Source organism: Xiphophorus couchianus, chromosome 8 (assembly GCF_001444195.1).
Source record: "Xiphophorus couchianus chromosome 8, X_couchianus-1.0, whole genome shotgun sequence".
Lineage (NCBI taxonomy): Eukaryota > Metazoa > Chordata > Actinopteri > Cyprinodontiformes > Poeciliidae > Xiphophorus > Xiphophorus couchianus.
Window position 1 is genome coordinate 28,175,553 of NC_040235.1, and position 27,557 is coordinate 28,203,109.

The 27,557-nt window shown below is 42.5% G+C and overlaps 1 protein-coding gene and 1 long non-coding RNA gene across 2 annotated transcripts; one reads left to right on the forward strand and one right to left on the reverse strand.

Annotated features, from left to right (window-relative positions):
* Positions 1-808: 808 nt before the first annotated feature.
* Positions 809-27,147, reverse strand: mfhas1 (multifunctional ROCO family signaling regulator 1). Its single transcript, XM_028024687.1, has 3 exons — positions 23,810-27,147; positions 3,751-4,053; positions 809-2,870 (listed from the first exon to the last, which is right to left on the reverse strand). The coding sequence occupies exons 1-2, from the start codon at positions 26,760-26,762 to the stop codon at positions 3,929-3,931; spliced, it is 3,078 nt and encodes a 1,025-aa protein (XP_027880488.1). The 5' UTR covers positions 26,763-27,147; the 3' UTR covers positions 809-2,870; positions 3,751-3,928.
* LOC114149133 (uncharacterized) lies at positions 4,180-17,075 on the forward strand. The gene is made up of 3 exons (XR_003596443.1): positions 4,180-4,190; positions 7,848-7,850; positions 11,949-17,075. It is a non-coding gene; the product is annotated as an uncharacterized LOC114149133 (long non-coding RNA).
* Positions 27,148-27,557: the final 410 nt, after the last annotated feature.

A 27,557-nucleotide genomic window follows, 5' to 3' on the forward strand; every position in this document is an offset into this window, starting at 1 on the left:
GAACAACAACAAAATTATGAAGACAGTCTGTCATTGGTCAGTGACAGACTGACCAAGGAGAACATTAAGCAGACAAGACTCCCATGGGAGCTGTGGAGGAGCTGGGCTTTTCGGAACAAAAGCAGGAAGAAGGTCAACGTTGCAGTTTGCTACAAGTACTGTAGGACACATCAAAAAGGTCGAAGGGGCCCCTGATCAAATGAGATCAAAATTAAACTTTCTGAGTTACAAGAAAAAAGGTAAGAGTAGTAGAAATCTGACGGTGCATGGCCCCTGAACACAGCATCCCCAAGTGAATTGGGGTGGTGGCAGCATGTGTTTCTGTCTACAGAAAGTTGATGGAAAGATCAATGGAGCTAAATACAGGCCAGGATCAGGAAAGTCTGATAGCCTGTAAGATATGATAGAGGAATGTAGATTTACTTTCCAGCAGGACAATAACTCTAAACTTAGAGCCAGAATTAGGAAAATGTTTAAATTAAAGCATTATAATGTATTAGGATGGCCTATTCAAAGTCCAGACCCAAAGTGGTAAGTCTTGAAAATTGATGTCTACAAATCTCCATATCCAGTTTGAATGAGCTTGAGCTGCTGGACAAACCTTTCAGTCTCTAGATGTGTAAATCTACAGACACAGACCTGCAGCTGGAACTGAAAGGAGGCTCCACCTACCGACTCACAGGCTGAATACAAACACACATCACACTTTAAAATGTTGGGAACAATGCATCATTTTCCTTCCAAATTAGAACTGGAAGAAAAATGTATAATTAAAAGAAATAAAGAACAACACACACTGGAGCACACATTAAAGCCAGATATCAATTTATTTGGTATTCATATTGAAACCAGCTACATATAAAACCTTTTGTGCATGTCCCTCGAGTCATGCACAGCATTGCACTGTAAATATGCCACAGCTTGACACGTTGTGTCTAAGTAGAAAAATAAAGATATTATTTACATGAAAGAAAACAGTCTTTAGTTTAATCCTGCAGAAAAGCTCTTTAGAGTGGGAACAACCAGATCTCACCCTTTCAAAGCAGTCACTGTTCTGAACGGTTCAGTTGTTCAGCCAGAGGTGGCAGTGGAGAGAAAAATGTGAACACTCTGCTCTGCTAACATGTGGCCTGTTGAAAGGCGTGTAAGAAAGAGGAGATTAGTGGATCACTAGCCGTCATTCAGGGTCTGATGAAGTGCAAGACCACAAGGCCATGATGAGCGGTGTCCAAGAAACTTTCTGCTTAGTGTTGAAACGTTCTTCAGCTTCTGAATGGTAGATTGTTTTTTTCTTTTGTTTCACATTCGGTCTGTTCCATTCTGCACTTCATGTCACTTCATGTCACATTTCCACAGCTCTGATGGATCCCGTTGGGCAGCAGCAAGGATCTACATCCCAGCACCTCATCAGAACATAGAATGTCTTCTGATGTTCTAATGAGGCTCATTTGTAACATTAAACAACCTTTAAACAGGTACTAAAAATATTTTTGCTTAAAGCTCACATTTCTGTGTGAATTAATTGCTGTAATGAATGAACTTTTCAATAATGTTCTAATTTATGGACACACACAATTGTAAATGTCTGAGTTCACTTATAATAACAATCAAGCTTTCTTTAGTAGTCAGTGTTTGAGAAATCTGGATTTTGAGAGGAATGTTATGAGTGAATGATGTGGATCCAGTCCCACAGCTAGACTGTCTTCTAAAAGATGTCCATCAGATCTAGATGTAGGAAATTCTGGAACATTAAAAGTAACTGCATGTGGAGAGAAAACATGAAAGTAACAAACAGGAAAGGTTCTTGCAAAGTTCTGTGGGAGCAGTTTCAGCAGTTTCAGTTGAATTACAACGAGGCACCTTTGCAAAACCTTTGTATTGTTGTTCTTTTTGTGGCGCCATCTAGTGGCCAGCCTTTCTGTCCTCAGGTCAACAACAAGCCTGAGGACCGGAAACCTTCATTGTACTATTACATAAGACATATCTGTAGTCACCCTTAAACCCTGATGCATTCACTGTCCTGGGAGGGGAAACTTATTTCTGTCGTTACCTGTACATTATGCACAGGGTTGCTACAAATGTTTCATTTTCAAAATCACATAATTTTTCATTCTCTGATATCTCAGCAAAGCTGTTTACAATACATTTCCAGCAGATATTTTAAGCTATCTTTTAGAAAATTGAATTTGGGGGAAAAGTCTGGAAATGTTTCACTGTAATCCCTAAACTTTCTGAAAGGCTTCAGAACCCATGGTGGCTCTGCTGCTGTCTAGTCCTCAGCTTCACGGATCGTCTGATGGTAAAATAAAATGTAGTTTTCCAGATAGCCCCGCCCAGAAACAGCTTTGATTTGGGTGAGAAATGACATGAAGTGATTGGAACGTCCAGACCAGCTCAACCTTCAGGCTGCTTCTCTGATATTTAAATGATCCTCCTGCGTCTTTGGCTCCACCTGCTGGCCTGTCTTCTGCAGTTACATTTAGTTAGGACCTGACTGAGATGTCTATGATGAATGACTGTGACTTGTGGTCTGCACTGAATAGCTGCATGTGAGAGTAAAGACACCCTGCTCCTGCTCTCCTCCACGCTGCCCTGCAGGTCTGCAGCTTCAGGATGGGAGCCTTCTTCACCTGGCTCCCACCGCTCAGCAGGTTCTCCTCAGGGGGAAGAGAACAGTCTCTGCTTCACAAGTTTCTGTTGATAAATGACCAAATAAATGCACCATGAGTTTGAGACTGCGATTCCGATTCACTGTTTCATCTCAGAATCCAGGGACAAACTTCTGAAACAGCGTTTGTGGTTGATGCTACAGAATGCTGAGACCCTCCTCCGTCTGCACCAGGCTGACGCCAACAGGCAGAGCCACAAACCTGCAACACATAGAAATACTCAGGTAAAAACAGAAATGCCAAACAGCAGTTTTATGAAAACATGAACTTACACTTTCCCGACCGTTAGACATGAAACTTCAATTTGAAGGAAAAGTGGAAGAGTTGACGGTTAATCTGGAACATTTAAGACATTAACTCCTTCATAATAAGTTTTATGAGGTATTCCCAGAGACCGAGCCAGACACCAGGAGTGTCCTGGTCTGGACAGACTTTGGTCCACATAGAGACTGACAGTCTGATAGAGTCAAACAAATCAAAGGTCAGCAGGTGCAGAAGATCCTTCATGAACACATTAGAAGGAGGCCACAGCACAGTGACACGCATCATTATGGTAAATGGGACTTTTACTGATTTGTCTCAACCATGACTTAAAATGAGTTTCATATTTTCCATTCTAATGATGATTTTTTTCAAATGAAATTTGGTTTATTGAGACACCATAATCCATTTTATTTATGGTTTTGGTTGTGTGAGGTTTTTATTTTGGTTTTATTTATCATTTTTGGTTGTTGTGTTTTATTTTGGATACTCAGTATATCTTACGCTTTCTTGGTCTTTAAGAGAGTGAGCTTGCATCATTATGCCATTATCAAAATATTACTTGAAAATGGTCTCAAAACAACAATATTTTTTTGCAAAAATTACTGGGAAAATTTATCATCCAGCAAAATTAGTTCAGGTAACAGACCAAAGCAAATTTGCATTAAACTTCTGGAATTGGATCTCAGCTCTGTTGGTATTTTGTGGACTGTTTCATAAAAGCCACAGATTTACACGAGGCCTGCCAGTTCTGACAGGAAGCAGTCTGAGGTCCAAACAGGATGAGGCACATGAAGGAACAGCAGAAAATGTTTTCTACCTAAACGTTGATGTGAGCTCCAGTGTTGGCAGAAGAAGCGGTGATGATGATGGAAGAGGACAGCAGGAGCGGTTGGGGACGTGGTGTCTGGAGACACGGCATGACGAGCCAGGGCAGCCATGTTTTTGTGTAGATGGGTGTGAGGGTTGCGGTGGGGGGGCGAGGGGGGGCAGTGGAGTCACTTGGGGCTCGTAGCTGTGGGAGTGGGGGGGTAAACCAGGGCCACGTCGACTCGCTCCGAGCCGTTCTTTGGACAGATGATCTCAGTCAGACCGTCAGGCCGCGGCTGGCTCAGCAGCTCACCTGGAACAGGACGACAGTACAGGTCAACACCAGTACACCCAGTACGCCCAGTACACAGAACATTTACACACAGTAAACTCGACTCTGTAAACTGTTGGGGATATTTTTCCATCTCAGACTCCTGAAGAAATTAGAACGTTAAATCTGTGATGTCACTCATTTTGTTGGCTCAAACTGGTAAGCAGTAGTGCAATTTCTCCACTAGGTGGCAGCAAAATATCTCTGTGACTGTGCTGAGATGAAGGTCAGTCATGCATGTGTGTTTGCGACTGATGAAAACATCCAGATACGCTCCACGGAGCTTGAAAGCCTGAAGGCCTTCACCCTGAGCCTTCCCCCGGCAGCTTAAAGAAGCTTAAACCTTCTCACTGATTCTCTTTTTCAGAAGCCACTGGTGAGCTAACAGGAAGTAAAGATTGTTGTAGAAAACAAAACCAGAGAAACCATTATTCTCAGTGCTGGAATGGTCCACCAAAGCAAAAATACAACAATAATACACAAAGTGATGACAAAATTACAGGAATTATGAAACACCTTTACTGTCTCACGACAGAACGTCTCATTTTTCTTCCTAGACATATTGGTGCGAGGTCAAGCCTGCCAGTCTGAATTCAGGGCACAAGTTTTTCCATTTTCCTGCACCACCAACCATTGTTCCTGCTTGGGGCTATTTTTATGATCCCCTTGGCAATTTTGCGCTTGAAGAGATTACAATAAGGGAAAATTTTTATCCAAACACACACACACAGTACAGATACACTGATCCCATGCCCGTTTCTCCTACGGGCTAAAAACAAAAACAAGCTGCAGCCTGAGGGATCAACAGAGATCAGCACAATGTGACTGTTTCCAGTATTTTTCCTCCTTGTCTGATAATCAGCCCTGAGCAGATTAAAGTGGAGCAGAGGAATATCCCCTTAAGCTTTCAAATTAATGCACTTTTTCCACCCAAATGGAAGCAACTTCCATTAAAATGTAACCATTCAGCTGATTCACACCTGAATATAGCAGAAAGCATCAGGTACTTAGTGACATACAGCATGTTGGAAAGTGTAATGTAGTAACTGTATTCTTATTCAAAGTCAAAGCTGTAAGAAAAACTGGATTTAACCTGAAGAGCGACGTCTTTGTCCTGACAGCATCTGGCAGATCATTGAGATTCTGATCATCTTTATTTTGTTTGTTAAAAAACACACAAAAAAACTTTTCTAAAGACACGTATAGACTGAGTTTGAAACACCATTTTGTATATGAAAACAAGTTTTCTTTTAAAAAATATTATTGAAATGTATCTACTGTTATGTGTGCATGGCAGGACAACAGTGTGCTGTCCATGAAAGAAGGTGTTATTGGATCACTTCTATGAATACTGTCAGGTTTTGATAGAAACATTCTGTCTTTTCTAGAAGGAGAAGAAGAAAACAAGCGAACAGGAATAGAACAGAGTTTAATGTTTTGCAGTTACTGTAGTCAGGATATCGAGCTGAGCGCAGTTTCCATTCTAACCTGCTGAATGCAGGCGCAACTGCCTGTTCTGAACAATAGACTTTAGTATGAGTTGGCCATTAGGAGGAATATTTCTGCATATGTTCACATTTTTATCCGGAAAGGGGCCACCCCCGTCACTCCTCACCCCCCACAAATTCCTTTCTGTTGTCTGGATTTCAACATTTCATTCAGTTCATTACCCTGAGGAGCAGAGTATGATCCAACTGAGCTCTGAACAAGTTGAATGATAAGACAAGAATGTTCTGAAAAAGAAGTACAGCCAGCTCTGGGCTCATGTTGCCATGACAGCAGGTAGGAACAAACAAAACCACAGCATCACTCAACATGGCAGAGGAGCCATGAAAACCATTCCTGCTGTTCCACGGTAGTTGACTAACAGCTTCATGAGCGCTGTTTCTCAGTCACCTGAAGATGTCTGTGTTACGATTCGAAGCCTGGGTCTCCACTTCATCCTGCAGCTCAGCATTGATCCGATGGTCTGGTTTATCTGGTAAATACCATATCCTGCCCCAGCAACATGCCAATCAGCTGGAAGACAGGAAATCTCATGCCTTCATCAGAAATACTGGCCATATTTGCCACAGCGATAGAAGTTACGCAAGAGATATTTAAATGACCCAATAATCTCATCTTTTGATAAGTTATGCACAAACACTGTCTGCTCTGGGGAGGATTCACTCACCTCTGCATGTCAAATGCTCACTTGGGATCCAACTGACAGGAGTCCGGCTAAGGTTCTAACTAATTCAGTAAATAATTATTTGTCCTCTTGCAGGCGTTTACAGAGCATAGCTCTGTCTTCCCTAGATGGTCAGTGATTCTGTAAATATGGAAATAAAATATAATGACACACTGCGACAGACTGGCGACCTGTCCAGGGTGTACCCCGCCTCCCGCCTGGAACGTAGCTGGAGATAGGCACCAGCAACCCTCCCGACCCCATTAGGGACAAGGGTGAACAGAAAATGGATGGATGGATGGATGGATATAATGACACAATGACGTTAGAGCAAACACAACAGATCCGGTCCTGAGGCAGCAAAATGCCGGTTCTTCATCCATCACCTCAGACTGTCCTGCCATGTGATTCCTCACATTTAGAACCATGTAATGAGTTCTAAATGGAGGGAAAAGATAGAAAACAGTAACCCAGCAGCTTAGGAAGCCCAGAGGGTCATGTTTAAACATTCCAGCAGGAAGGATCTAACACATGCTGCAGCATCTGATGACCTGCCAGATGGTGAGATAATCGATGCAGAAAACCCAGGATGGTCTGAATAATTCCTGGCAATCCTATTGAGCTTATGAAAAGGATTCCAGCCCAGGAGCTCAGTCAGCTCTAACAGGGAACAGCAAACTTTCACAAGCTTTCATATTAGTGCTGTTCTCATATGGCAATGATAAAAGTAAACAAGTCTGAATTGCATTTTAATTTAATATTCTAAGATATGTAATTTATTTAAAGGTCATTCTGTGTTTTTCAGCCATTTTGACTTTGAATAAAGATATTAATGAGTTGAAAAGACAAGATGATCTGTTTGTTGTAGGGCCACCTTTAAGTTGATCTCATCTTATCAGGCAGCCTTCCAGATCAAACAGAGACAAGTTCCAGGTAAAAGGGCTGGATATGCCGTCAGCCGTTATCAGCACAGAGCTCACAGTGGAAATCAATACGCTCTTATTCATGCTAATGGAATATGCAGCTCTGCAAACTGTTGACAGGTTTGGGCCGGACAGGCTGCTGCTCTATTTGCTTTGTGCTAAGCTAACAAAGTGAAGAAGGAAGTAAGCCCACATTGTTTACCAATGAAGCCTCACGCGCTCAACTTCTCTGCTCAGTGTTGAGACTAAAATCAGGCTCACAGGCAGTACAAAATGACTTTTCATATCATTAGTCATATGACTAATGACCTGCCGGTTGGAAACTCAGAAATCTGATCTTTTTCCAATCAGTTAAGGCAGCACACCTTTGTACTACTCCAGTCTTCTTTAAGAACCATATCGCCGAGAGAAAAAGTCAAAGTTTGTTGTTTTCAGTATCAATGATGTGCTTAGAAAATAAAAGATTTCTACTTCAGGAACCAGGGTAGTTTTCTGGGGTCATTAATACTCCAGAGTTTAAATTTACCACCCAAAACAAATTATTATACAAAAGAATACATTCTTGGAAATAAAAATATTGATACTCTTTAGGCATGTTGTGTCTATTTTATTTTCAGGAAAACGATAAATGTCTTTGTTTATGTTTGAAGGACAATCAGCCTTCAGTCGCCCTGCAAAGACAGTTGGTTGTTGTAGCTCTTAAAACTACAGTATGTAATAAACAATATACTCTTTACATATTTGTAGCCTAGCAGATATCAAGCAGGAGGGTGTGACTGACAAAGCTAAGACCCTCCCCCTGTCCTTGATTGGTTGTTTCTGATCACTGGGAGGAGACAGAGGAACTTGGATTTTCTTTCAGTTCATCTGTCTGTACTAAACTGTTGGGACATAATGACAGTTTAAAATATATATATCAGTATATAACCTATATGTAAAAAAACCCAAAAGAAAACAAAGTCTGACTTTTCCAAACCTAGTTGTGGTGAAAAGAACAAGGGGTCCGAAATTGGTGAATTGTTAGGCAATATTTCAAAACACAAATTTTGGACGAAAAAAAACCTACAGTACTGTGAGTTCATAGCACCAACATTGATATTAGAGAATACATGAGATCAAGTGTATAGATATCACATGTCTGCAGGTGTCAACAGGAGGAACAGAGGCAGAATGAGAGCAGCTGAGGGCCGGAGCCTCCAGCTGAATCAGCTCCTCCTCCACTTCCTCTGTCTGACTGAGAGGAGTCACACTGTGACCATCACAGGCCTGATTTCAAAACACAGGAATGCTCACGTTGACTGCAAAATACACAATGCATCCACACACACACACCCCTATACACACACCTCCCTCCACAAACACTGCAGGTAGAGGAATAACTTTCTTTGGCTCTTACTGTTCCCCCCCAACCACCCTCCTTGGCTTCTCCTAAATGGTTTCCAATTGCAGCCATAAAAGGAAACGGACACTTCTGCCTGAGCAGCAAAAGTTTTCCTGTCTCCAAGAAACTCCCACTAGGATGTCATGGCGAGTTTCGAGGGTCTGCTTCATTCACAAGCTTCAGCACAACAACTCAGACTTCCTATTAAACTTCCTCTTCCATTGTGAGTGTGTGTTGTAAGGAAGAATGGCTGGACTTTCAGGATTTCTTTATCACCGAGTCCCACAGTAGCAGAGAACAATGAACAACGTGTTTTCTCTCAGACTAAAGTATACATGCTGAGATTCTGACACAGCCTGTCAGAGACCTCCACCAATATGGTTCCAGTGCTTACCGTGACTCTGCAGGATGAGAGTACCACTCTGCTAAATCAGCAAAGTTCATATTTCACTTTAACTAGTCCACTTCCACTATCCGGTTTTTGTGTCTGCAGGGGACATAAATACTTCCGAGGAATGTTTATCTAAGGCGGTGAAGAATTATGTACATTTGTATGACTCTTCATTAAATAACTACTATAACAATAACTGACTGTCAAATGGCGGACACCTCCTGGATGGAAACTGCAACATCGTTGGCAAAAAGCAAAGAGAATACAGGGAGGGAAGGGAAACGGAATGGGGCGGAGCCAATCACTGGCCACGTATTCTCTTACATCACGGACAACACTGACGTTTTTGCAGCAGTTTGGGTCAACACAGGAAAGAAACTTCATTTTAGGCCAGGGTCAGAGTTCAACAGACGAGAATTCATTTTGATAGTGATTTTAGAAAACCCAGCCTGACTGCACAGAGCTGACTTCAGGATTCAGGCCCAACATGGAGCTCAGCCATCAGAACCCTTCTAAGCTTCAGGAGCTTCAGGTGTGATGTGACCTTTCCAGCAGAAACCAGAGCAGCGCCATCTCCCACAGCGACTGCAAATAGCCGTCAGTTCAGGTTGCAAGGCTGCACAAGTCTGCAAGCTGGGCGGCACGACTGCCCCTCATAATGAGGTCGCTGTGTGCAGAGGATGAATGGGTTCACAGCAGCTGCTGGGAGGCTGGCAGAGGCCACCGGCTCAGATGGAGGATTAACACAGAACTGTGTTAAAAGGGTGGATCAACCAAACACACACACACACACACAAAATGCTGAAGGTTGAAAAAGTACACTGGAAACTCTATGGCACACCTCTGTCTCAAGAAGTGATGTACCTTATTTTAGAAAAGTTCTCCTCATCCAAACATAACAGAATAAGTTGGAAAACGTTAACATCTGATATAAAAATGTGGTACTAAGGAAACTGAGTCCTGTAGAAGCTGCCAGGCTGATGATCTCAGCTGCTTCTTTTTATCTTTTTCGATCCTTTTTGATAAAATGAACAATAACCTGGGCTGCCAGTAGTGACAGTTTTGAGCTGCAACAGAAACTGTAGCAGCTCTAAGAAGCTCTGCAAGCCTTTGCTAGCTGCACTGGATGAACGCAGGATGTGTGAAATGAAGCGGAATGAGCGGGGAGGATGGGCTCAGAGAACCGGCCCACACTGGCAGTTCAGCGCCTTCTGATGAACTCAGCATCATCTTCAGGAATGTTTGGCCCGGAAAGCCAGAAACATGACTGCAGATGCTGCTTACAGAAACCAAGCTGAAGTCTAACTCAGTTAGACAGATTGTTCCTCAGCATACAGCAGTGAGGCTCATCACTCTAGAATCCCTCCACTAACTCACTTTTTACTTTATTTGTTACACAATTATTCCTCTGAAATAATTATTCTCAAAGCAAACTGAAAGTCAGTTTTCCATCCATTCATCAAATCATTTCTATCCATGTTTCTATTTACAGAGCTGCAAGGGGCCAGATGCACCATGCTGCTCCCACTGCTGCTGAGGGGAATGTGGAGACCACTTAGACTAACCTGCATATTTTTGGACTGTGGAAGGAAGACGGAGTACCAGGAGAGAAGCCACCAGGAAAACATGCAAACGGCCTGCAGAAAGGCTCCAGACTAGGATCTGGACCCACAGTTCAGTCCTGGTTCAACTCCCTAACACATCACATCTGTTTTTGCCACATTTCAGGGACAAAAACAGATTATTTATCTAAAAGTAATATCCAAAGCTTCATACTTAAGGCTAATGTGGCTACAGAGAGTCTGCTTCAGATAAACTCACACTCGGTCAGGATGATACACTGTGGATCACTGTCAGCTGGAATGGGAAAACATGTCATCATAGACCAGGTGTTAATGGCTGGTCTCTCTCTCTCACTATTCTCTATCTCTTTCTCTCTCTCACACACACACACACCCACTCACACAGCTAGCAGAGCTGCATTTTTCAGGGGAATCAGAGAGCTTCGTTAACCAGCTCTACAGGAGTAACTTCTGTTCATAAACTCTTTTATCTGTCAGAATTAATTACATGTCAGTGCTATATATTTCAACACTGTTTTAGAGACCAGATTTTGCAGATGAGTGGCAGTTATTTGCTTTTTTATGGATGTTTATAGAGTGATGATTTAAGGTCTTTTTCATAATGATAACTGTTCAGCCTGAAGCTCCATGGCTGGCCCTCATCCCTGTTATTATGCCAACACTGCTGTCCTGTCTAGAGAGAAATCATTAAAGCAGATCCATGCATGGTGGTTGGAACAGCTGCACTCAGTGTTGCAGATGGATCTGAGCAGCACAGCAAGGCATCACTGCAGCTGCAGAGCAGCAGAGTGTAATGACACAGACAGGGACGGAGAAAAGAGGGAATCCAGCCGAGCTGTCCAGTCCTCTGGGGAGTGGAAACTACGTTACATGTTGCTTGTTTTGAAATATTTTCTTTTAAGGTCAAATTGTGGACTTCAGATTGTTTGAAAATGAAATTGTAACCCTTTTCAGATTGATGGGAACCAACAATAACTTTTTTTTCCTTGGTGATGTATAAACACACACCAGAATGGTCAGACATTGCTTTTCAGAGGCAGTCACAGTGTTGATAATGTAGATGAGTTCATAGATACATTTCATTAACAAGACATGGCTACTGTGAACACCTTGAGGTGCACCGATCTATCGTTCAGCAGATTTATCAGCACCAATTTCCTTGATTTTGGTAAATCAGTGATCGGTCGATACTTACATGTGAAGCCGATCTTATCCTCCGATCTTATCTACCTCAGCAAAGCCTACAAATCAGCCACTGTCCTCTTTGCTCTGCAGAGGGAGGTTAGACTGACAGCCCGGCCCACCAGGTCATGTCTGCAGGTTTACAGTTAACAACAGTCACCCCACTGTTGTTAACTCGGCGACTTTCTTCTTATATTTAGCAACATTTCAAACAAAAATATTTGGTATCGACCAAAACTGGAGTCAGCAGGTCAGGCTTTTTAAAGATCGGTAATCGGCTGGAAAACTTCAATTGGTGCAGCCCTACTTGGGCTCATCTGGACTTATCCTTTAACTTTTATTTGACAGTACTAGTTGATGAGCACTGCCCATCTGAGACTGGTCTGACCTGATTTAAGTCGTGGTCAATGGAAAGCTAAATAAAAATGAAATGAGGCAGAATCGTGCTTACCGCGACTAAATGACTGAATGATCTCAGAATCTACTGAGCTTCTCTGTTGCTCACACTTTTAGTTTTATCATGCTCTTAGGCTATATGCACAGTAAAGTGAAAGAGCTCATAATGGGGAATGGCTGAGGGCAAAGGTTCTGTTCTGAATCATAGCAGCAGAACCATGGAGGTCAAACAGTCTTTGCTGGGATCCAAATGAAAGAGCAGATTAAAACCTTCAGCCCTAAAATAGCAGAGAGCAGAGAGCAGTGGTGGCCTGAAGATCTGTTAACGTTTGTGTTCTGACAAATTGGTGGTTGCTTGTGGTGAGCAGCAGCAGCCGCCATCTTGGCTTCAGTTACTCTGCTGTTTAGCTGTGAAAACAAGCAGCCACAAAGAGTCTCATGTTAGATCCAAATTGGGCTTTTCAGCCACAGCAGAGAGCAGTGAAGTAGTAAAGTGTTCTGATCCAACTGTATCCTGATTGTTTACGGCAGACATATTTACTGCACGACCACAACTGACTGCTTCTGTGTTTATACTCTGTCTCTTCCTCTCCTCCAAATGCCCGGATGACCTTTCACCCCGAGCCTGCCTCTGATCCTCTGATGGGCTCTACCTGCTAAAGAAAAGTGCCTCTTCTCCACTGTCACCCCATGCTTCCTCAGGATGAGACAACACTATCCTGAGTAAATACAAAAACTGATTATGAGGATTTAACTTAATAAGTTTAAAAACTATTTACAATTTATTTGTATTTATTGAGTATTTATTTAACCAGAAGGATTCTTGAGGATTTGCTCTGTTGCTGCTACCCCAACAGATGACAGCAGAAGAGATGATGCTCTCAACAGACTGTAGAAGATCTGGAGCAACTTGCAGCAAACCTTGAAGTCCAGTATGCTCTGTCCCTTCTTAAAGATGCTTCACTGTTTTGTCTCCAGTACAGACTGCTGTCCTTGTGAACACTGAGGTATTTATATTCCTAAACCGTCTCCACTTCACGTTGTGGCTCTTTGCAGCCCCAAAGCTTTGAAATTCCTTTACAACCCTTCTCAGACTGAGACAGGTCAGTGACTAGTTTACAGCCATGAATGACTGAATATTACTGGAATGAACTCAACTGATTTGAACTAAATTTGCTCCAAACTGAATAAAATACAACTAATAATCAGCAAATTATGAGTTGGACCAGTTTGTCTTGGTGTCTCGGTGACCGGAGTGGGTGAGAAGCTCTCCGGGTTTCCAAACTCATTCATGATCAAACCTATGTGTACTAAGGTTCACACACACCTGACTGAGTAAGCTGCAGCCTGACTCATGTGAGGAAAGAGCAGGATTACTGCAGGGTGACGTAACAGGATCGTCTCTCTGCCGACACATTACTCACCTGCCAAGATATGAAACAAACCTCCTTTCATTAATTAATTGATGAAATGAAGGAAAATGTAATCAATGGTATTTATGGTTGCTTTTTACCTCACAAATTAATCAAATGAACTTTGTTGGAGCTCATGTTGGTTTGTTGGCATGAATCCTTTAAGGCATCAACTTACTTCAGCATTAACAGACACTGAAATCTGCTTTAATCAAGTTCTAACATTTTAACTCTGCAGGACGGAGCTTTGTCACTGAAGAAGACGTCATGAATTCTTTCTTGGACTGAGGAACCCAATCGCCATGGTGCTGATCTTAATCTGTTTGAACCCACACTGAGCTCTACAGTCATGATTTGTCTGCAGATTCATTTCCTAAATAAAACATCCAAATGAAGACTATAGTGGGATGTGATACTATCCATTTACTCAGAGGTTTTTACATCCGCCAACAAACAAAGTGCTCTGCATCCACCGGACTAGTACAGAGCTCATATCTGAGCCTGGAGTTACAAACTGGAACAGACATGTTTTAGCACTTCACTGTGACAAACATGAGGAACATGGAATACTGGGGAATGTTCTCAAACAACACACAGGATGGAAGCAGTGCTAGGATCCTAGCTGATTAGCATGGCTAAAGTAATGAAACCAGAAAGTCTTAGTCCACTCAGAAGTTCCTCCTTCAGTGACTCAAAGGGAGTAAAGGGATCTGTTCAGACCTGTTGCATATTCTCCAACAATAACCATCCTCAGGTTTCCCAGCAGAGACCGTCACCCGTCCCCTCCCTCTCTGACACACCCACCCTGTGAGGAGTGTCTCCGGCACACAGAGAAACCACAGCATGTTCTCCCCTCAGACTGCTGCTCACACACTTTGGTTTTTTTTTAAAAGAAGGAACTGCAGATGATTTGCAGTTTCCCTATGAGAGAGCATGGCTTAATTCACACACAAAGAAACCTTCCAGCTCATCAAAAAGCCCAGAGCTGATACAATGCAGCGATGCACCTTCCATCCATCCAGTCACTTACTACACCAGTCTGCAATTCCCTATACAGAGCTGAGAGTGATCTCTAATTAACATGACATGCACCTCTTCCTCACTATGGGTGGGAAAAAAAGCATCTGGAAAAAGCTGGAACATCAGTACAGATGTTTAAGTTATAACTTTTAGAGTTTATGGTCTCTTCATTTACAGGACAGAAAATATAGGAGTTAACCTGACTGGACCTACTTTTTGTGTATTAAAGAGTTATCAGCCTGTGTAACATTTAGTATAGAATGGCATTAAATTGATTTGAAAATAAATTACTTTTTTCCAGACTGAACTGTTTAAAATAATTAAATCTATTGGAAAAAAAGGGTTTTCTTCCCGTTTTTGGTCCAGATGGTGATGCTATAACCCTTTAGAATTAGTCAAGAGGAAATAATCTAATCTGTTTTATCTTCAGACAAAACATCTTGCCTCGCTCCACTTCAGGATCTGCGAGTTACCATGGCAACGACCTCAAGGCCAGCATGAAGATTCACAACCAAAGCAAGAAAACACTTACTGCCACTTTAAATGAAACAACTGATCTCATGTTTTCTCTCTCTATTTCATCTAACAGATTACAAGATGTTCTTGTTCTGAAGGACAAACAGATGGACCCACGTAGGTGATGACATCAAGATTCTGTCTCCATCATGTTCCTTACCAGGAGAAGGGCAGCTGTTTTGGGTTATGGGTTAGGTTGAGGACTAAGGTGTGAATTAAGCAGAGGTTAGGTTAAGGGTTAGGGTCAGGCTATAGAAATGAATGGAAGTCAATGGAAAGTTTCTGTGAAGACAGAAAGTGTTATGGCAGAACCATGAAAGCAGCCTGCAGTGCCACTGTGTGAACGTCTGGGATGATTTATTGTGAACTGATTCTATATAACTGAACTGAACTGGATTTTGTAATCCTTCCTGTTTGGTACTTGAGGCTGGCGTGGGTGTCTCTTACAGTTCAGTGACTTGTTCTGGCCTTTATCTCACATCTGTGATGACCTCCAGGTCCTGTATGGCCAGTATTTCCTCTTTAATTGACTTTAGACGCAACTTTTGGAACTTTTTGTCTCTTCACAAAAGCCTGCTACTCTGATCCCAAAATGACACTGTATCCATGGCAATCCATGTACTACTCTGAAACCTGTCAGCTGATCTGAGCCAATGCAGAGGAGAACAAGCTGCTTCCATCTAAACTCACCAATAAATGACTTCATGCCTCTTTGTGAATAAAATTCACTGATCAGTTCGTGGGATTTGGTTTATTTGCATAGTTCTAATCATAATTAGCACTTGTCTCATGTTAAATGTTTTATTTCAATGTTCAGTTGGTTTTAGTCTCTTCCTCATTATTGATACTTTCAGACGATAAAATGAAGAACTAAAAATGGAAACGCCAACTTTGACTTTTTTCACATCTTCATCTTCATATTTGTAATTCAATAAAAGTGGTTTTGAAGCTAACAGTTAAAAGCTCTGCTTCCTCAAAATGAAAAATCTCCTTATCAAGTTGGAGGGCAGTGGCAGTCTGAAGACTGAGCAGCAGGAATGTGGGAGCCAATCAGGACAAACAGAAACTCTGCTTCATTCAACATTCACTCTGTCACTGCTGCTGCTGGGAATATTTGGAAAAAACATGATATTGTGGAACTTACCCAGACTTGCATATTTATTTTATTTATTTTTCTTCTAAAATCTCAGAAAAACAGTTAATACATGTTTGGTGTTGAAATGTAACAGTCGTGCTACAGTAAATCTTCTATAAATGTCTAATAACCAAACAGGAGGACAGCATTCTACTCAGGCTGCATGCAGTCAGTTAAAGAAAAAAAAAATAAATAAATTATGAAGTTGTTGGAAGTGACTAAAGATCTAATGTTTAAAACAGAAAAAGGAAAACAACCATAAAATTGTTAATGTTTCAGTAAAATGTGTTCCCAGGAGGATTTTGGCATGGGGATGATTTAATAAGTCATCCATGTTGCTTCAGTTGCTAAACTTAAGCTTGAGGCAGAAACATGAGCCTTCAGCCTGAACATGTTCAAACTGCTACCAGGCTCAGGTTCATCACAAATATACATGTGAAACAAATGAGTGCCGGAGCAGCCTGAGGCTAAAGCCACGCCACAGCTGAGAGGACAGGCCTCCTCTGCTCTGCTCTGCTCTGCTCTCTGATGCACAGGCTGCCGCTCCAGAGTCATTTAAATAAGACTGGCTGCGTCTGAGTGCCCTGCTGCTCAGAACCTCAGGATAATCCCAGCAGATCCTGTAACTGGATTAAGAGTCCGACCAAGATCTACAGCAAGAGTGAAAGTCCTGTGACAAGCAGCTGCAGCCACACGTGTCTTCAGGGGTAGAGGACACACACACACACACACATACACACACACACATACACATTTTACCACCTAAAGTACATAGAGCAAACAGCTTGTTAATCATTTAACAGATCTACTGAAGCCTTTCTCTCTATCTGGTTCAAGGAAAAAATTTTACCATCTGAATCTAAATCATTTTACTACAAAAGATTTCTTGTTTACTTGTCCATTTAACATGATGATTGTATTCAGATATATACATCTTTACAATATTTTAGATAATTAACCTATTTGGAGAACAAAATGTCACGTTTTATGACGCTGGACATAATAAAAATGATCTAAACCAAGTTGTAAAATAATCTTGTATTAGCGCGTTTCTGGAACAGCAGTAAACCTGACGCACAAGCAACCTCAACAAACAGCCAGTGGTTAAAGCTCCAGTATGCGATTTTTATAAAAAATATATTTTTATTTATTTGTTAAAACTCTGACTATGTCATGGCAGTATTTTAGGAGACAGATAATCTATGAAAAGATCAAACTCCTCCGTCTTCTCCCTGACCAATTGGCATCTAGATAAATTAACTCCGGTCAGAAACAACAGGTCAGAATCAAGGGGAGGGGCTTAGCACTGTCAGTCACCCTTGTGTCGATGCTGCTCAATGTGCTAATGGTGGAGAAACAGTTTATCATTCCAGGAAAACAGTTTATCCATCATCATCTGTGGCAAGCTGACGAGCCTGAGCATTCACTGTGGGTAACAAGATGTAGCATAGCAGAGAGCAAAAGGGAGGGTGTGAGCAGCTCATACACGATGATGACTGACAGCCACAAGACCCTCCTCCTGGCTCTGATTGGTTGTTTCTGATGGAGCAGTGTATCTGTGAGGTGGCAGCAGGTCTATAAGGAGAAGTCACTTGGCTTTTTCACTGATAATCTGTTTTATTTTGCACTGTAAAAAGAGTGGTAGTTTTAACAAATGTATATACTGTATGTAAAAAAAATTATATAACAGATGAATACTAGTATTTTCATTTTGCTTCAAAAAACAAACTTGAAGGAACACTGTAAAAAACTATTGTTGTGTTCAAGTTGTGCTAAAACAAATTAGCTTATCAGTGAAGCTATTCTAGCCTAAAATAGCATCTCAATGCTAAATATGTAGCAGCGGCTCAGACATCCCAATGCTAATGTCAGCATTTCATTTCATTCACATTTCTAAAGAAGTTCCATAAATGATCATATCTCCTGAAACTCTGAAGAGCTGAATGGCCAGAACAGCTTTTGGCACCAATGTGAATAAAAACAATAAAAATCTTTGTTATTGAGCTCATATACTTAATAATTTGAACACAAAATGTTTCTTATTTTGTTGCCATATAGTTTTCAAATAAAATGTGATAAAGTTTGATTAATTATATTCCCTGCACTTAACTCAATTAAAAATCTTAATCAACTTCCACCCCTAAAAATAAATCAAATCTAAAAACAAAAGTAAAAAAAAATATATACACCCGCTTGCTATTTTTACCGAATTCAAAAGGGAAGTAACAACAAAGCGTGCCTCATCAAACCCATTCGATTCCCTGATGATCAGCCATGTGACCACTTGTAGAAAAGCAGTTCTTCTGGCAGTTAGCTCGTCTGGAGCATTTATGTATCTACAGCACAAAGTCAAGAGAGAAAGACATCAGAAATGACCTGAACATGTTTGGTCTGTTGGGAAAGGCTGCCCAGAAAGTCGAGAAAGTTTGTTCCCCATATAAACCATATGATGGTGAGACTTTGGTGTGCAGAGCCACAAGGCTCCCGGAACAATGTTGTTTAGACAAAGACCATGAATCCCAGCAGCATGTCTGGAGAAAACCAAACACAGTGTATAAAGTACAAACATCTCACACCAACAGTCAAGCACGGTGGAGGGAGGGGGGATTATTTAGGCTTGTTTTACAGTCACATGATTTTATGATGAAGACGATAAAATGAAGAACTAAAAATGGAAACGCCAACTTTGACTTTTTTCACATCTTCATCTTCATATTTGTAATTCAATAAAAGTGGTTTTGAAGCTAACAGTTAAAAGCTCTGCTTCCTCAAAATGAAAAATCTCCTTATCAAGTTGGAGGGCAGTGGCAGTCTGAAGACTGAGCAGCAGGAAGAGTCATGGAGAAACCAAGCACTGTAAGGGTTTACTGCCAAAGGTGCTACATCAAGCAAGGGGTGTGTTTACTTTTTACAGCTTTTAATTTCAGATTCATTTTCATTTTAAAAAAATAAGGGTGTGTGGTCTCCTATGTGTTTATGTATACTTCAGGTGTGATTGAAATAATGTTTGAACTTGGTAAAAACATAATTTTTAACCAAAGACATGAAAAAAGGTTTTGAGTTAGACCACAAATGTACAGACACACACTGAGCCTGTCGTAATATGCAATAAATCAATTAATAGCTTGATACTTTAAAATAAATTCTATAGTTTTTATTTGCATGATTTATCATTTCTCTCAAAAACTGGATGCTAAGTCTTCAGTCTGGTGCTTTGGTCTTATGTCGGTGCCCTGCAGCAGCTAGCTCAGGATGCTCACTGACGCCGACCGCTTCAACTCAAACTAATGTAACGATGAGTTCAGGAGCATCAGGAATTTCTATGCTATTGAAGACAAGAACCGTAGAGGATGAACAACCTCCCAAACACAGATACAGGCGCTCATCATTTGGAACTAGTGATGACTGGTGTGCTTTTCTTCCAGTCACATGGTATCCCTGTAGCCATGAGGAAGCCTCTGTGCTTCAAATAGACCAGAGCTCCTGCTGCCTGCTCCAGCAGTAATCCTTCACTGTCAGCTCCTGGAGCTCTGATGAGTCTGAGCCTCCAGGTCAGGATGAACTCTGACCTGTTCATCTATTTTTATGTTTGTCTAATTTTGAACCTTAAGTTCCTTCTGAAGCTTAGTGAAGGTGTTCACCACCGATGGGCTGCAGTCACCAGGCCTCGCCGCTGAAGGCTGACTGTCAGTTGTACGAGCAGCTAATGAAGAGAAGAAGAACTTACAGGACCAGAGAATCCAGACATTCTTCCTTCCTGTTTATGTTCTGAGAAGTCTTAGCCCCTGATCTCAGTCTGACCTGTATCTGACCCCTGGGCTCGATACAGTGATGTTATTCCCTCCATCAAAAGAGAAGTTAGTCCATGTGGAAACTGTGGTCCTCTGAAGAAGACAAAGCCATAAACAGCATGTTCTGCTTACTTTCACAATAAAACTCTAACCAGACTAAATAATAGGGCAGCACGACATCAGGAAACATGTCATTGTGATAGTATTGCTAAATGTTGTCATGACAATGAGTCAATTTCTTCCTGTTAACCCCATCACAATGACCCATCCTTCTTTGAGCTTCAGCATCACCAGTGACTGTCCATCCAACAGGACAGAGACATTATTAATGCATGACACTTTGGTTATAATATTCTACCAAACATTACATCCAAACTGTGATTACAACTTTGCAAAAACTGACTGATGTGATTTTCATTCAATGTACTGTGTAACTGTGCCAAAAAATAAACTACCTACCAAAAGAGTTAGGATCTTAGTTAGCAGCAACATGACATGTTTACACCAAACCTGCATCTGCAGGTCATCCTGGTGTTGCTGGCTGACTCATAAAATAGAGTTTAGTTTATTTAAGGGCATAAACTAATCCCTAATTTATGGGTTTATGGGTTTATGGGTCTGAACACAATCACAAGCCACATTTTTCTTACAATTTTATTTGTAAAAAATGTTGAAAATCAAGCATAATTTTTCCTCCACTTCAGAAATAAACACTGTGTTGTGTGGACCTGTCACATAAAACCCCAAAATAAAAAAATACACTCATGTTTGTCATTGTGACAAAATGTGAAAAAGATGAAGGAGTATGAGTATTTTTGCAGGGTGAGCAGCACAGTGTTGCACTCTCTATATCTACAGCTACGTCTCAGCAAGTGACTAGAATCTGTGTTCTAACAAGGCTTGTTTGTCAGATTAATGGTATTTTTTTAATAAAAACTGTTAAGCAGGTAATAAACACATTTGTCATTAAATTCACATTTTTGTATTAAATCATTTTATTGGTCTGATGTAATATTCAAATCTTAAATGTGCTGCAAGAGGAAAAATATTTTAACAGAAATAAAGGGTTGAAAACATCAGTTTGTATTGTTTTGCCAGTTTGTAAACTGGCTGAAAAAAATTAACTTTTAATAATTTTCTAACTTATTGATCTGAACCTCTGAAGAAGAAGCAACAAACAAGTTTTTCAGCCTTTCCAAAGAAAATAATCAAAGTTCTGTTTCATCTTCCATAAATGGTCAGATATAAAAACTACATTTGGCCAAATTAAATACAATGACCAAGAGCCATCCACAGGGCTCCTGATGTTTTAAATATTGGAATTAAATTAAATAATAATACACACACACACACACACACACACAATATTTGTCACTTTCTCAATACATAAACTTAAGGTTTGTAGTTATACATGTGAGTAAAAATGATTTAAAAAAGAAGAAAAACTTGTGATATGATAAAAACAAAATACCAAGGTGAAAACAATTCAGCAGACTTACACTAAATATGAACGCAACAAACTCGGAAAAGAGAACAGAAAAGACCTGTGACATGGATCACAGGATGAAGAAAAAGGAGAAGATGCTAACAGTCTAATACACTCAATCAACCCAGGCCTTTGTTCTCAAACGGAGCGGATCATCTGAGGACAAAGTGTGTTTAGTCTCTGTTGGTCCAAATTGCATCAACGCACTGCAGCCACGAGGATCATGTCCATAAAAGGCCAGATGAAGCAGATCTCCTTACACACCATAGCTATTTTACCTACTCCTGTGTCTCTTTGAACTTCAAGCTTTCAATAATCACTTCTTCCGTTTTGAATCTTTTGATTTTTATGGAGTGTGCCTTGCTGTTTTCCTCTGACCAGAATTGAAACGTCCCTTTCAATCCTGAAACAGTAAATCTTTCAGCCTTCGTCCACATGACTCTTTCCTCCCAGCAGACCTGCAGTCTGTTTCCTCTGAGCACAGCTGAACTTTACCCAAAAACGGATCCAGCTGCTTTTTCTAAATATAATAAGCAGGAGGAATACCTGCACAGCTGCCAGCACACAAAAGTCTGAGTCTTTTCTATGTGTTCTGCTTCAAAGACAAAGTGAAAAGCTTGCTGATGTGCAGGAGCAAAATGAGTCCTGCAGGAGGAATTTCCGTCTTTTATCAGGATGACTGCAGTAGAAAACAACTTGTTAAACATCAGCACTGTGATCACTCTGCTGTCACACTCAAGCTATTCGGATCAGACCCTAATACTGGCCAACATTTTACACCATGCCAGACATGAACACTGCAGAAAGCCAATTCCTAAGCCCTGACCACTGAGGTGGAAAATGAATCATTGGTTGAAACAAAACTATGTTTAGTGGAAATGATTCTGTGCAGATCTACAGGAACAGAGACTGGATGAACTCCCACTTCCAGTTTCTTCAGAATCTTTTTGTGCTCTGGCCACCGGGAGTGTAAACAGAAAAACTTTAAAAAATGTTTCACAGACCTTCAAAATGTGCGTTTGCAGTTTGACATCCAAACACTCATTGAATATGATCAAAAAGATTCTGTACTTTAAGTTCAGATAGTGAACAGTCCACAGAGAAACCTTCATGTCAGAAAGCATCCCAGGCTCGTCAAAAACATGGCATGTCAACATTTCAAGCCAAGATGGAAACCGTCACCACAATACCGCCTCCTGTTGCAATAACAGATGACTGGGTTTATGTACAGTGCGAAGAAAGATGTGTGTCAGACCTCCTCTGTAAAATGTGTCAATGTATATAAAGTTATTGGGAGCTAAAACTGATCATCTAATTAGTGTAAATCTTGTAAAACAAGAGTCCTGAAAGCTTGAGAATATCCAGCATTACATTAGATGACATGACAGCAGCAGCTGACCAGTTCTACCCCATGCAGTCTGCAGCCAGCAGAACCAGAGCCCAGCATTAAAAGCAGGTCATGATGCAGCTGCAGCCTGACCAGCACTGAGGATTATTACTGTCCCTGAGGAAGGGGGAAGAGGCAGCAGCTTTGTTCGACCTCCATCCCCCACTGATGGAGGCATCTGTCTCCATCTTCCATGGAGCTGCATTCAGAATCAGGGTGTGGCTGAATCTGATTACTGACAGCTGCAGTGGTTCAGCTCATATCAACACAAATCTTCCTCTCACAGCAGAGGCAGACAAGGACAAAGACAGAACTCCGTCTAATTTCACAGGTCAGCCTTCTTCACTCAGACACCATCATCATCATCATCTGCTTGTGCCCGTCCAGTAGCAACCTGTTCAGGAACAGCAAACTGCTAAGGATGAAACATCAAGTGTCCTGGATGTTAAAGGGGACACAGCTTTGAAATCTAACCAAAACCACACATAATGACACCAAGCCTTAGATTATACTGAATTATGATTTTTGTTATATTTTGTAGTAAAACAAGATGATGAAGAAAAAGGATCCATCATGATTCAAGCATCAGTGTTAGATCAGATGGTTCCAGTCTGCACTTCAACAGATCATTTATGTTCTGAAACCAACAGAAGAATTTCTTACTGGAAAAAGAAAATAAAGAACCATGTTGGTGAACTGCATGTAGCAACCAGAGTATTCTCCAAATAAGGAAGTAATATAGTCTTCTGACAGCTTTTCCAGATTGTGTCTACTCAGGTCAAACACTAACCGTTAGCTCTGCTGGTAGCTTTCAGAGGTGTTCAACTTTGTAATGTTGCTTTTTACTAAATAGACTGAATATTTCCTGCACCACTCCCAGTTCAGTGTGGTTCACATGTCTGAGCTGTGTTAATAAGCCTGGATTAAAGACGCTCACCTGGATGAGCTCATCAAACAGGACTTACCCGGGAAGGCATGCGGGTTGGACGACCCTCTCTTGAGGCACTTGGAACAGAGAATATGTACATTATAGTGCAGGCCAGGCCATTCCTGCAGCAGCATGTTCAGCTCCTCCACCAGTGGAGTGACAGCCTGCCAGGCGGTCCAGATGTTAGGCAGTGAGGCGTGGCTGGCGATGGACAAAGTCTCCATGAACAGCTTCCCCTTAGCGGGCTGGTGGCTGATCACCACTGGGACCTTCCCCCGATAGGCAAATATCTGATGCCTGCCATCTGACCGCTGGACCACATGGTTGTTGATCTGCACACTGAAGCGTGCAAAAAGTCCAGGAGGAAACAGGAAAGGGAAGCTGTACTGGATGTAGAGCTGCTCCACTGAGAACAAGGGGCTAAGATTCAGAGAGTTTCCTTCCACTGAGTCTTCAAACCGAGCCTCCTCGCTGCTGACATAGCTGGGAAACTTGTACCACACTGTGGCGCCATTCAAGGGCTTGGTACGAGGTTTGTTGATGCAGTAGCAGACACCCATCTTCTCCAGGAGCTCCATAATGAGGTGGAGGTCCCACTGTGTCTCAATGTGTGGTCTGAGGAGCAGGCGGATGACATTGGAGGGCAGGAGGCCATCATGGAGGAAGCCCTCCAGGTGCTGCTGAAGATGAGTGACCCTGAGGTTCTCTCCCTTCTCATCCTCAATAACTAGACTCACTCTCCCCTTGTCACCCCTCTCCCCTTCAGACAGCAGCCGGTCCAATAGAGTGAACTTGTCCCTCTGAAAGAAGACATTAAGAATTGCAATAAAACGTGGAAGATTGTGGAAAACATACTCCTTCAGTGTGATGCTGTCCTCAAAGTAGAGCAGCTTCCCACTCTCATGCAGGTAGGACAAGGCGCTCTGCAGTCGGTCCTCTGTGAGTCCCGCCTGTAGGCCCAGACGGGCTGAGCTCCACCATGACAGCCACAGATCTTTGGATTTAAAGTGCAACTCCTCCAACATCTGCCAGGACTTTGGCAGCACACGGTGAAGGTTGGGGAAAATCTCCCTGTGGTCTGCAACAGACATGAGCTTCTCCCTCAGCCTCTGGATGTTCTTCTGGGTCTTTGTGCAGCTAATGCTCAGGACCGGGGACAGGATCTGCAATCGCTGGTTTAGCATGTACTGCAACTGGGCTTTCTTGCGCCTCAGGTTCTTGTCGCTGACACCATAGAAGAGAACGTGTGGGCTGGAGGTGCGGACCTTGTAGCCTTGCTCCAGAGCGAGGTCTACCTGCTGGACCAGGCTACTTAGACATTGAATGTCGCTCCTCTCCTGGAGGCCGATCTGTCTGTGTATGTCCAGAGTTTTCTCCTCCAACTCCATCTCTCCACACAGGTCTGCATGTGTCCCCACCAAGCACACAACAGCATGGGGGACTTTAGCGCACAGCAGGTGAAGGAAATACCCGATGTGGGCATAAAAGTTCTTGGGCGAGTAAGCTCTAAGATTGACAACGAGAACATAGAGAGCACCAGGGGAGAGAAAAAAGGGTTTGATGAGGTCATAGTTTAGGTTCCCTGACAAGTCGTACACTAAGAACATTAGATGGTGATCAGAGTCTGCCACCCAATTAGTGACTTCTATTCCTTTATTTCCCTGGGTTCCTCTGATGTCCTCCTCAGTTGGTACCAAGCTCTGTCTCAGCTTGGTCTTACCAGCATTTTTTGTCCCCATCAGAACCAGTTTGAGCCATGGCTTCACAGCAAGCTGAGACTGTGCAAGTTCCTTCTGGTAGACAGCAATGTATGGGATTCCCTTCATGCACACCTCATATGGAGGCTGGATGAGAGGGTTATCTTTCACCTTCCAAATGTTAACCCTGGACAGTTTGCCAAAATGATCTGGAAGAATGGCTATTTGGTTACCCTGTAAAACAAGTTCCTCCAACTTCTCCAGCTCCACAATGGAATCAGGTAGATGAGTGATGTTGTTGTTGTCCAGCCAGAGATTTACCAGCTTCACCAGCTGAGCAATTCCCTCTGGAATATTAGTCAGTTTATTCCTGCTCAGGTACAGTTCCTCTAATCCCGTAATGCTTAAAACAGCCTGTGGAAATTCGTTAAACTCGTTGGAGGACAAATTTATCATTTTCAGGCTTTGCAGCTGAGCAAAGGATGAAGGCAGCACTATGAGGTTGTTTCCATCCAGCATCAGGCTCTCCAAGTTGTGCAGGTGACAGAAAGTGTCATGTAAGGAGGACATGTGCAGACTGCTGAGCCACAGGATCTTGGTGGACTTCAGCCTCAAAATGTCAGCTGGCAAAGCCTGAAACTTGTTCCCAGAGAGGTCAAGCTCTTCCAGCTCCCCCAGGGCCAAGATCTCAGCAGGGAACTGGTTCAGCTTGTTGTGATCTGCATCCAGAGTTCGCAGCTTGCAAAGGCTAGTGAAGGACCTGGGGAAGTCGTGCAGGTCGTTAAAACTGATGTCAAGTTCCTCCAGAGTCTGAAGCGCTCCAATCTGAGCTGGAAGGTTCTGGAGTTTGTTGTGACTGATGCAGAGCTTCTTCAGTCCTCTCAGCTGCCCCACACCATCAGGCAGGCTTCTCACACAGTTGTGACTCATGTCAAGCTCTACCAACTGCCCCAGCTCAAGCACCACCCTGGGCACAGCGGAGAACCTGTTCCTGCGGAGGATGAGGATGCGCAGGTTGTTGAGGGTGGACTGCAGTCCGTCCGGCAGCTCCTGGAGGGAGTTGTTTCCCAGATTGAGCACCTCTATGTCGGATATATCGTCGGGCAGGATGATCTGGTTGTTTTTGGAGCAGAGGGTCAGCTGGCGGAGGTTGCTCCGCAGCTTCCTGGAGCGGAGGGCGGCATCCCTCCACAACCTGGCCGTTTTCAGATTGTTCTCCGTTTCCTCCATGGCGTTGCACCTAGATCCCTCCTTCTCCTTCTCCTCCTCGTTGTTTTCATTGAGAGTTTTCATGATTCCTGAGCGGGCAGCATGGTGGATAAAGTCCCTCAAAAACCAGCGCTCCTCCGATGAACAAGCCCTCGGTCAGAAGGGGGACAACAGCCCCTCGGTGTCGGCTAATAATCAAGTGTTGTGGCAGGAATGGGAGGGGTTCCTGCGGCTGCGGAGACATCCTCTTCTCCTGCGCCACTCAGCACACAATGAGAGCAGACCTCCGCGATTACAGCTCCTGCTTCAACCCCGAGCCAGAGGCCCGGGGCTCCGCCTGCCCTCTGATCATCACAATCAACATCGTCGCGCACAGAAACCGCCCTGAGGCTCCCAGAGTCCGGGAGGAGCCGAGTGTTTGTGATGGCTGCAGAGCCGCCGTGGGTCCTCCGGGGAGCGGAGTGGAAGTGAGGCAGCAGCAGCAACAGCAGCGCACACTGCGTCAGATCTCTGCGCTCCTCCTCCCTTTCTCCTCCTTCCTGTAGTCCGGAGAGAGGAGGAGGGAAAGTGGTCATCCTCCCATCGTTTCCCTGCTGCAAAACACACTACTGTAGGAGATCCCAGAGCAGAAATGTTGTTATAATGCGAACAAAAACATGTAGGGTAGCGGTGGAAACTGTAGGTCCCGTTGATTGAAGGGAACGAAGATATTTTGTAGACATTCATGACCAGATTTAAATGTTCAGGTGATTTTTAATAGAACAAATATCAGTAAACAGCTGGTAGTTTCAGTCAGCCACCTTTTCATGTTCCAATCATGGAATTATTCTTTTTCTTGGAATGGTGTGTAATAAATTACATTTTAAAATACGTTTGCCA

Excerpts from the sequence above, each read along its gene's own strand:
- mfhas1 (XM_028024687.1), bottom strand. The coding sequence starts at position 26,762 with ATGAAAACTCTCAATGAAAACAACGAGGAGGAGAAGGAGAAGGAGGGA. Across the intron at positions 4,054-23,809 it reads CAACCCGCATGCCTTCCCGG|GTGAGCTGCTGAGCCAGCCG; the intron begins GTAAGTCCTGTT and ends GTCCTGTTCCAG.